This window comes from Ischnura elegans, chromosome X, assembly GCF_921293095.1.
Source record: "Ischnura elegans chromosome X, ioIscEleg1.1, whole genome shotgun sequence".
Taxonomy (NCBI): Eukaryota; Metazoa; Arthropoda; class Insecta; order Odonata; family Coenagrionidae; genus Ischnura; species Ischnura elegans.
Window position 1 is genome coordinate 70452736 of NC_060259.1, and position 12185 is coordinate 70464920.

A 12185-nucleotide genomic window follows, 5' to 3' on the forward strand; every position below is an offset into this window, starting at 1 on the left:
AATGATTGACTGGGGAGGGACAGGGGTAGGGGCCACACCAAAGTAAGGATTACCAAGGGTAGGGATGCCTGAAGGTGCACGCCCCCCTATTGGCTAGACCCGCCCGGGGCACTCCACAGGGTGGCTCTGACAACATTTTCTAATTATTACTGCTTACCATATAATTTTGCTTGATAGAAGTGACATATATCGCTTCTGTAATGCGACCTGCGCTCTGCGAGATATGCGCTTGCATGGGAATGGCAGAAAAAATGTTTATCGCTGGCTATAATTATCAATAAGGGTTTATATTGTCATGTATTAACACACATATTGCGATAACATTTGAAATATTAATTGATAGTCAAATTTAAAATTCGTTCAAAAATATCGGACCTTTTTATAATCCGAATGTATCTCTTTAACATTGATTTCTAAATGGAATGTTATCATGAATCCTCAAGGACTAAAAGTGAGTTAATTTTAAATTTATATGGCGTACAAAGCTTCATGTCCACTTATTGAAAAATAATACGAGAGCAAATGATATGGTTGTAAAAGAACCAGTATAATTTGATGAAAGTTTTGCTTTTTTCGTATATTGAATCATTAAGAGGCGCAGAAGCGGTTCTTTTAAACTAAATCCATCAGCAACGTTGAGAATTTCAAGTAAAATTTAAATAATCGGCCAATTATTTAGTTTTTTATAACGCGATGAATCATAAGAATCTCTTGTGAACAGTGGCGCAAAATATACTTTCTAGTGAATGAAATAGAGGTGGAAGCTTGAAACAAATCAAGGAGCCAACCTTAGATTCCAGCAATTAATCGTTATTACCTCTATGCATGCACCTTCAAACATCCTATTAAGTCTTCATTAAATCTTTAAGTCTTTAAATTAGCTCATAAGTAAATCAATGCATTTTCTTCAAAAACTTTTAAGTCTTCTCTTTTTTAAATTGAGTTGAATCTCGGAGCATAGTTAAATACATATATAATTGTTTAGCATGTATTTACTGTGCTAAAGTATTTGAGATCGTACATTTAGTCGACACTTTAAATCGATGTATTGACAATGGCAGTATATTTTATTGCATTAATATATTTAATCAATATTTCCGAGTATTTCAGGAGGCCATTTAAATCAATAAGTCAATTGTAGCTTTGGTGCTAATTACTAGAAATTTTGGAAGTACCACCGCTACAGGGAAACAGCTCCTAAATTACATTTATGACAATTCTGCTCTTGGAGTATTGAGTAGCATTTTTTTCTGTACAAAATTGGGGGTTCATCAATTTTGTTAACTTATAGCCAGATGCCTCGGCTCGATCAGCGAAAGATTCGGAGATGATTCTCATCAATCGTAGTGCGTAAAACTATATGGCTGAGTTTTACTTAGTTGCATAGATCTAAGTATATACTTGTTTAGGTGATGAGGGTATTCCATGCGCAATGTCTAGTAATGCACTCTTGATACCTATAAGTGCAATTATTTGACGAATGGACCATGTGCTTTCTCCCTTCCCAGGTGATAGAAAATCTGCAGAAGCGTTACGGTGACATTTACGATGACCAAAATGTGATCATTAGCGCCACACACACCCATTCCACGCCCGGAGGATTCCTGAAGCAGCTACTCTTCGACATTTCCGTCCTGGGATTCTTCAAACAATCCTTCGACTCCGTCGTTGCTGGAATAACAAGGGTACGTGTGCCTTAAACTCCTTTATACCCACGTCATCAAAAAGTATTCTCATCCACTTACATTTTATCGCACTTATTCGCCTTACGGTATATCGTTGGCATGATGACCAGAGTGTTGGCTTACCATCCTCATGGCTTGGGTCAAAACCCAAGTGGTGGCGGAAATATTTCAGAGAGATCCTGGTCTCTACTTGGGTGCTGTAACTGTGTGTACCAATGACAAGTGTCTGTGCTAATAAATGGCACATTCTCTACCACCTCCTGGCTCGACAGCTCACATCCCTAAACCTGACAACTATACCCTCAATAACGTAGGACTCTCCCCCAAAATTATTTTGCAGTTTCCTTGGCCACTATTTTTAGCGGATGCCGCTCTTCGTTATCTTTTTAATTTTTGGTAAGATTTTATCAATTTTATGTGCGTAATCCCCACATACATAAATTCACGAACCCTGTCACGACTCCAATGTCTTACTGTGCGCCATCAACATGTGACCTCTCGGTACCGTTGATTTGGTGATGGAAAAATGTCAGTCAAATTCGATTTTAGAGCAATCGATTTTCAATCGAAATGAAAAGCTCGACTTCGCAAAAAAATTTCTAAATTTGAATCAATAGATAGATTAATCTGATTAATCTTTAAAAATATACGGTTATTTTTTGTAAAAAAATGTAGTTTGCAGAAAACATACTTATTATTCATTCGAAACACTCAAAATACACTTTTTAGAGGGAGAAAACAAACCTACTTAGAACACAAGCGTGAATTATTTGTAGTAAAAAATCACAAATGCACGCGCATTAAAGCTTTGGGATAACCTCTTGGAACCATTCGGCGTTTCTAAAATTTTTAAAAAGATCAACTGATTAAAATTTTTTCTTGATGATGGAGGGTGTGACTTTCCAATTTTATCAGCCTTAGAGATAAGTCATTCACATCGGATGGATTACGTTATGATAGGCCGATAGTGACGCTGCTTAGATGATAAAAAATGCTCGAGATCGAAGTTGAAAAATCGAGTTTGGATCGAAGCTCGAAGATCATATCTCGACAGCAGTGGCACCGACTCCATGGGGCCTGAGGGGGCCCGAGTCCCCTCAAAAATTCATTATGGGTTTGAGGTAAAAATGTGTCAGGCTTGTCGATTTTCCCCGGTGTGTCCAGATATCGAGATTCGAGTTATGAGGGTTCTAATGTTGATCATATTACTCTTCTAAAATGCTTAAAAACTTAAACTCACTACTTACAAAATTTCCCGGGGCAAGATCCCCGGTTTGGGTCCACCCAATATATTTTGTAAGTCGGCATCCCTGCTCGACGGTGACGTCCTCGATATTTTACTGTTAAAACTCGATGTTAGATTTTAATCGAAATCGAATTTTTCATTACTACCTTGACTCAAGGGCTCGTGAGATGTAGCACTTCGTCGGTGGCCCATTCATATCTGCTCCCCGTGGCGCCTTTCGTTTATAGAAGGCTAATGTCGAGGCCACGGTGTTCTTCACCGTGTTCTTCACTTCATGCTCATGCCTCGTGGCGCAAACAGCATTTGATGTCCCTTGCCTCCCCCTCCTCCTAGGTTTGATGCAGCACTTCACTCTATCCTGTTATTTACTTTGTTATTCCTCAAACCTTATTCCTTCATATTTCTTTTAACATTAAATTTCTCGTATAAATAAGGATGTTTTCATTCATTGTGATTTTTCACTATTTTTCAAGCAAGCCAAAATCATTATCATTCCTTCTATATTTTTACCCCATTTTGCAAACAACTTCATTTCAGTACCTATTTAGCAGCGTCAGATTCCATGAACAATGTGACAATGGCTTCGAGCGACCAAACGTCTACACTATTATCATATCATCTATATTAAATGTTATGTTTGTTCCTTCCTACTTGTTATAATCCATAATACAAGTCAACCTGGGGAGTAAATAATTGGGTATCGAAGCGATTGAAATTCCAGGCCAGGAAATAAATCCTCATAACCCCGAGTCTATTATGACATCAATAATTAAAAGAATATACTGGGAGGCCTTAATGTAAGAATTTATTATCCCGCGCCCCGTTTACGTATACGTATTGTATAATACGATTTTTTAATTATAAAATTTTATTTTAGGTTACTGTATTAGATAATCAGTAACTTTAAGGCCAAGACTCTCCCCCTAATAAAAAATGCATTCCTCCCAAATGAATTTTAGTTCCCCCCAATTTGTGTCACAACTTTTATTGCCGTAGGGCAAAATGCAGCCAGAAACTAGTATTTTGACTAATTACCAAGAGATCTTGCAACTTACACTAACATTATATAATGACCTACTGTGATCATCATTCACGCTAGGAAGTTCTCCAGTTTTTAGAGGTTTTTTTCCCCTTCAGAGTATTGTCCGAGCCCACGAGAATATGGTGCCTGGAAGAATATTCTTCACCCAAGGAGAATTGCTGGACACTAGTGTTAACCGAAGCCCTTCTTCCTACGAAGCGAATCCTGAATATGAACGATCGCGGTGAGTATGAAATATGACTAAGATATAATAAACACACACATATCATAAGTGTACCCTACCCGCCAGCGTCACGGCACTTTGTTATAAATATTCGTGAATTATGATATTTAGCTGGATACGCATTGCCAGTTTGACATTTAATTGGTAAAAATTCATAAATACAGCAAAGCATGTAGATCATGAAGTGCGCTCGTTTATCAAAGATGCCATCCATTTTACAGAAACTCTGCATTTATCCTCTCATAGTATTTGACGTCAAATATGTCATGGTATTCATGTTTATGAAGAAGAATCATCATGTTCTCTCTATCAGTATTCTTCTTCTATCGCTAAAAGAAATAAATGGGAGAGCTTTAGAAAAGTCGTAATCATTAGCGCGAAGAGGGCATCGGCTGAGTTCGTGTATGGTTACCGTGTCAGGGCCGTATATTATTGTCTTTCGATAATTTTCAGTAATTTTTAGCTTTGGATGAGATGTAAATTAATTTAAGTTATCACTAAAACCTAAACTCCTGGGAAGAGATTGCATGAAATACTGTTAAAATTGAAGAAAATCTTATTTTTTATCACTTTGTGGGGATGTTAAAAAAAATTAGTCGATTGCATTTTTTCTGTTTTATATTAATGTAAGCCAGCAAGCACTCCATCCTCCGTAATGGCCAACGTGCAAGGGGAATGTTTCTCAATTAATTATTTTCCCTGTGGATCCTGCTCCAAAGCTTTTTCACTGAGCTCAAAAACTTTTTACGCTCTTTTTTACGAGCCACGCGTTCATCATCCTTCATCTTAATGGGCACTTAACCCCTCCTCCTTATAACGGGATACGAGAAACATGATCTTTTCCATATACGTGGCGTATAAAACTACTGCGTGCTAAAATTTATGAAATGCTTCGCCGGTATAAACTTAGGGCTAAACAATGCAATTAATTCCTGTTAAATAATTTTTTCCGTGAATTTTTGTGATGAATAGTCCACTATGTTCTATTTTATTGCATTAGCGCTATTTTTGGGACCACATAATATTTAAAAAGCCCGATTTCTGTTCCCAGTGTGCGTTATTTGAACTAGATAATGAGGCTTATCGTCCTTCACCGGGATGCGACTGATTAGATTCCAAAAAACTGCCAAATGAAGACTTACAATAAGTCCTTAAAATATGGCACTTGGTTACAGATGAACATTATGGGATTATATACACTGCATCAATTCATCACTTTCTCGTTGAAAAAGCGTAGAAACTGAATGCGCATCCGCGAAAATAGATGCCTGATCTTTAGTTAAGTGAAGGTGTGGACAGATAGAGGTTATATCGGCACATTAGTCTCATACAAGCGCCAGTTTTTGTCCGCTATCGGTATCATTCTTCCTCTCTGAATATATCCTTCCCCTTTTGCTTTCATCTATAAAGCTTAATCTATTTTTTTACCCTTGACCATTATCCACCTCGCCATTACGGAGAACAGTATCCTTGCCTCCTCTCGACATCGACTAACTCTTCCTCTCCCTATTATTCATTAACAGTTCAATGTTTAATGCGACATACAGGTATACTAAACTATCTTCCTTTCTGTCAAGACAACCATTCCATTCTTCGCGTTCCAAATCCCAAATGTAGTGGCGGATTTAGGGGGGTTACAGAGGAAATGACCCCCTCCCCCAATTTCATCAACAATTTTCATTATTTTAATAGTTTTTGTACCCTTAAATGTCTAAAATTGTTCAATTTCATCATTTTTAAAGAATATAGATGAAATTTTATGCTCAAAAATGTGCAAAAATTGTTTTATTTTTATTTTACACGGGAGAACGCCGCTCTCTTTCGGGGGTATTCCATACTTTCCGGACCCAGGTCATGAACCCCCCCTAAATTTGAGCGGAATTTACCCCTGTCCCAATGCTTGCAGAAATAAGAAATATATACTTGTTATTTTTCCACAATAACGTGTATTTTCCTGATCGGTTTCAGCACTTCTGTGCCATTCTCCAGCCGTCTGTCTGCTGGCATTAATTCTTTCGTGCATTTTACGTGAACTCGATTCACTAAATGTGGTACTATATGCCACTTTTTGACCCTCCATCCCAACTTCATTAAACTTTTCCACGCGCCACGGTTGGTCATTTCATTTCAAGACCTTTGGGTGAAAATTTTACATTTTGGGGTGGTGAGTGGAATAATGCACTGAAGTAAAATCTTGCCTGAAATATAACATGACAAAGTCTGATAAAAATACACATTACTTTGAATTCAGAGGGGCGATATCCTTCATGTTAAAAATAAACCCCTACCATTACGGTTTACAGAGTGTTCGTAAATGTTTAGTTGACGAGTATGATAATTATGATTTATTATGAAAATCTATTACTGATTTGCATTAATTGTCATCAGAGATAACTTTTCGATATGCGATGCTCTCATCATATTGTATTTTAATATAGCATAATTATGTCAAGCTTATGGAAATTCGCATGGTTAATCGAAGCCATCACATACCGTCTTAACTTTTCACCAAATCTTGCTCATCCCCTGCCATGCCGTCACGGCCTTTGATATTTTTTTCCTCAGAAATCCAAGTCTTGCCGGCAGCATTCTCGTACAAGGATATTGATTATTTTTTTGAAGTAACGATGCATTGAAATGTGGGTATTTTTCTGTCATCAGTTTTGGCATATTCATTTAGCGGGCGAAAACCGCGACGGTCGTTAGATTCGACATCATCGCTTTCCCAACTTACCAGGAGTCTATATCGACTCTAATGTTGCTTAAAGGAGACTCTTCATATATATAATTAATGGCAATTATAGATCACCTGAGTTTCTATGTCTTTTCTCGCTTCGTGTTCCTTCGTACGGGACGAGGTCGAGTGACCTACTTCATATTTCACCCCCGCCTTTCTGTCTCCAAATGTTCTTTTCTATTGCAACTCCCTTCTTCCATTAACTCATATTTAAAATGTGTTCCAAATTTTGATCCTTTTTTCATCCCTCATCTATCTCGCACCGTCTCCGTCGTAATTACCCCCTATTCTTCGCACCACCCTGTGAATACTACCATTATTTTTTGTTTGATAATACTGTTGAATATTACTTTTTCATTGTTATTTACGTTTTTCTACTCTTTAATAATTGTTTTCTTTGTTATTGAGAGTCTTTTGTAACATGCCTTGTGCTGTCTTTGGGCTGCATTAAATGAACTAATTAATTAAATATTATAAAAATAATTCTAATATAGTATACTCATATAATATAGTATTTGCTTGGTGCGCTTAGACGGAGAACATGGCGAAGTCGGATAAGAATATATTACCTCGAAGTCAGAGAGGTGATGTCTTATATCTTAACCCTCAATATAAACATAAATCCTTATCATTAGGGTGTGTGGAGTATTCATAAATGCTTAGCTGATGTGTATGATAATTATGATGTACTATGAAAATAAATTATTGATTTTTATTGATTGTAATAACTTTTCGATATGTGATGATGTGTTACATTTTAAAGAGGCACACATGTGGTACCACAAAAATCTTTGAATAATCCTCAGGTATCCCTACAACACCGATAAGCAGATGATGCAGCTTCGCTTCATGAGTACAGAAGAATTGGGTAATCGACCACTTGGAGTCATCAGCTGGTATGCCGTTCACCCGACTAGCATGAATAACACTAATACGCTTATTTCAAGTGACAACGTGGGATATGCATCATTGCTGTTTGAAGAGGAAATGAACCTGGGGGAGCTGCCGGGAAAAGTAATGTGCTCATTTATTATGCCAAATACTATGCTTTAGGACATCTTTCGAAGAAGATACAAATTTATTTCTATATATTTTACGGTTAAACTTTCAATTCAAGTTTGTAACGCTTGCTGCGAACTTTCAGCCTATAGTAAATTTACTGACAACCAGTCAAAGGATTTTTTGTTGATTTTAAATCACGTGATTCATTTTACAGTTGTTGAAGTTTCGAGGCTCGACACGTTCGTTGTCATCGGAGTGGATCTACAGCTACATTTACATTGATCAAATATTAACGTTTAATTTTTTATTGATTTTCCTCGGTTGGATGAACTGATGTAGGTCAAATCGTATGGTAGTGCAAGCCTGTATTCCAGTCATTATGTGCTCCAAATGGGTCTTGGTAAGAAAGTTTTCGCGTTGTTTTGATTTCTTTCTTTCTTTCTCAAAGTTTTTGGGACGCCAAATCCGAATATGAGGTTTGTGAATGGAATTTCTTGACGCAAAATTTTAAAAAAATGACAGAAACTTGTTATTTTTTGCTTTTTTGTTCATGACTCGAAATGCGACAACTTTTAACGAAATGCCAAAAAAATTGCCATGTTTTGCTTTAGTGTGTCACGAAATTTCACCAACAAACTTCAGCTTCGGATTCAGCACCCCATAAAACACAAAGAGATGAAGAAATAAAAACTACCCCTAAACTTTTCAAGCAGAACTATGGCATGACGGGACTACTGCTTTTTCCACCTACTTTTCGCTGGAAATGGAGGTTATTCCTAACCAGTACATTCACATTTGTGCGCGCTTGCATTAGGTCTTTATCCAATTATCGAAAATATCAACAATAAATCATAAATAGATATCAACGTACTGTACAACAGCAGAAGCCCAGCCTCAAATATCCTTAGCAACGCAATGTACCAAGTGAATATAGAATCAAATGGCAACTTAGCTGAAACCATACGTGTTACTCGAGAGAAGATGACATTTTGCATTTCCTGCACTCATGCTACCTGTGTAGATAGCGATTATGCATTAACATAACATTATTCAATGTCCACATTCTCATCCACTAAATTAATTTTAAAGAATACTATAATTTCCAAAAAGTATTTCCCCTTAAACTAAATTCAACTAGCCCCTTAATTCATTTTCTGTTGGTACACACTAGAACCAATTACTATAGTGCTAAAACTAGAACACCGGAACTCGTCTGCCTACCTAGAACGCCTAATACGGTCATCATGTCCACAGTTGATAAATCATAAGATAACAGGTTCATTAAGTGCTCACTAGATATTAGATGATAAATATTTCGAGGAAGGCTAGATGGTCTCAAAGATCATTTTTTCAAATTTTTAATATATTTGCCATCACTAAAGAAAAACTTATAGCAGATCACACCGTATATACCTATACACAGCAATTTACAGCATTGGATTATTTCATATAAATGCATTAAACGAAAGCCATAGGGCACTCAGATCTGAATCAAAACTTCTTGATGAATGTTAAATAATCGCAAAAAAAATTATCACAATACCATTTTATGAAATAAAATATCCTTACGCTATTTATGCGCATTTTGTTTTTTCACATTTTTGCAGAAATACCTTCACTTCCGCAATATGATTCCTGTATATACGCTCGTAAATGCCATGAAGTAATGCATTTGTGCTCATTTTAAAGCATATTCTTTTTTATAAGCTGTCAACATAGATCAAAAATTATTTTATGCCAGTTTTTATAATTTTTAATTATAATGCTAAAAAGTTGTCAAGCAGTATATCTCAAAAGCTCCGTTCCAGAATTTTCCAAACGTTTCAATCATTACCAATACATGGTAACCTTAATATTAGGGAAACAAAACTTACGTATAATATAATAAATTAATACATTTACATGCTCACCAATAGGGAGCGTCCGCTACCCCATTCATCGTATTTTTAATAATAGTCTGTGAATTTACTTATTCTTCTTGTCATGTTTAGATTATTTATAACTTACATGATTTATACTAATATCGCAAATATTCGTTATTTTATTACTAGCATAATTATATTTGTTTAATTTATGTGAGAGCGATACTGAAGATTTGGCCTGAGAAGAGCTTTCATGAATCCACTAATGTAGTTGCGCCAAAATATGACAGAAGGCTACTCAGTATGTACATTATTCAATGAACTTTTTCATTTCTTTCGTGAGTGGCTAATTTTGTCACGTCCTCCTGTTTTCTTCCTCTCTATCTTCTGCCCTCAGGGAGATTTCGTGGCGGCGTTTGCGTCCAGCAACCTGGGCGACGTGTCCCCCAACATCCTGGGCCCGCGGTGCATAGACACGGGGGAGCCGTGCGACGAGCTGAGCAGCACATGCGGCGGCGAGACGGGAAAATGCGTGGCCCACGGGCCGGGCCGCGACATGTTCGAGAGCACCCGCATCATCGCCGAGAGGTTGTTCGGCAAGGCGATGGTGAGGACCACAAAATCCCATGGGTATTTGGTGTTAGTGATGGAAAAGTGATGGTCAAAATAGTCTGCATCAAAATGATTTTTCGATCAATCGATTTCAAATCGAAATGAAAAGCTCGACTTTTCAACAAAAATCGAAATGATCGATTAATCGAAAAAATATAGCATTATTTTTTTTAAATACAGTGTATAAAGAACATGTTTGTTATTCATCCGAAAAACACTCAAAATACACATTTGAGCAGTAAAAAAATCCAAAAAAATGTGCTTACAGAGCAGCTTTTTTAGCAGTAAAAATTTACAAATGCACGCAATTTCAAGTTTTTGAATCACCTCTTGGAACCGTTCGTCTTCACTAAAATTTTTAAGAAATATCAGTTAATTGAGATGCCCTTGATGGCCGGGGGCGTGCCTTTCCAATTTTCCTACTCTTAGAGATAAGTCTTTCACATCGGACGGATGACGTTATGATCGCCCGGTAGTGACGCTCCTGAGATTAACCGAAATGCTCAAGATCGAATTTGAAAATTGAGTTTGAATCGAATTTCGAAGATCATGGCTCGATGTCGAATTCCTCGATCTTTGACAGTTCAAAATCGATTTTAGATTTTAATGGAAATCGATTTTTCCATCACTAGATGGTATGTGCAAGGGTACTCCATAGGTTAGGCCATATTCCATCCTAAAGAAGGTTGATTTCTGTTGCCACTTCGATCACTTTTTAGTCTGTTTTCAAAAAGGTCCGCGGCGCGGCGATGGGTGCAGAACGATCCAATTTTTTTCCAATATTTTGAAGTTAAGTAATTGCAATGGCGGATATCAGCACTGAAAAGTTATAAATTTCATGAATCACATAATCAGGAATATAAATTTTTGTTAACCTCCTCCCCTTTCAATCTCCTTACCTCCGTGAACCCTTATAAATGCCTCATCGGAAAAGCTATCGTTATTCCCTAAGAAAATGTGATCAGAAACGGCTACGAAACGTCGGGAAAAAACCCGAATAAGTTCGCGGACCACACTCAAAAAAACATCACCCACAGCTACAATAATCCGCGAGAGCTTCAACGAAGAAAACGCCATGATTATAGCTTGTTTCTCCGTGAAATTCGGATCGCTTTGCCCGTCATCGGCACGAAACTACCACGTTCAAACAACTTTTGTAAACCCATTTACATGCGCGGCTGGTGAAAGCACATCTGGAGGCCGTCATAAGGATCCTCTTTTGTAATATCCGTGGGTGTATGGGTGGGAATTGGGCAAACATCACATTGTGCCTGACCGGTGAACCACACGTGCCGCCCGACCCGACTTTCCGGCTCGGAATTACCATCTCCTGATTCCGACATGTGTCAAACACACTCCCTCTGGTCTTGAGTGAAAATTTCCGCGATTCGGGCGTGGAGATTTGCTCACCGACCCCTGCTTCCTGGGAGCGCCAAAGTCAATACCCACCCCTGTTTAAGTGTCATGACAAACCCCATAGCGCCGCCCCTTTTGAAGGGCGCCCAGGGTGGACAGCTCCCCTCACCCCCTCTTTTCTACGTCAATACCATCTTCCATCTCGCTAAGTTCCACCACACCGCGAGGATATTTGCATTTGATTAAAAATCTCGGAATGCGTTTATGTTGTGCTATGTAAACCAGCCGTATAAGATAGTTGACCGTGATGTTTTTTTATTACAGTTCATAATTGGAAATCTTCAATGAGCTCAGGATCATCCATGGGAAGAATGCATCAGAAGAACATTGAAAACAACAATGATATTAATTTCATCTACA

At 37.7% G+C, this 12185-nt stretch overlaps 1 protein-coding gene across 1 annotated transcript in view; it reads left to right on the plus strand.

Annotated features, from left to right (window-relative positions):
* Window positions 1-12185, plus strand: part of LOC124170666 (neutral ceramidase) — a 72597-nt gene that overhangs the window by 47814 nt on the left and 12598 nt on the right. The window contains exons 4-7 of the mRNA XM_046549545.1: window positions 1509-1685; window positions 4069-4196; window positions 7740-7947; window positions 10195-10404. Coding sequence (XP_046405501.1) covers window positions 1509-1685; window positions 4069-4196; window positions 7740-7947; window positions 10195-10404 — 723 coding nt within the window. The remainder of the gene's footprint in view (window positions 1-1508; window positions 1686-4068; window positions 4197-7739; window positions 7948-10194; window positions 10405-12185) is intronic.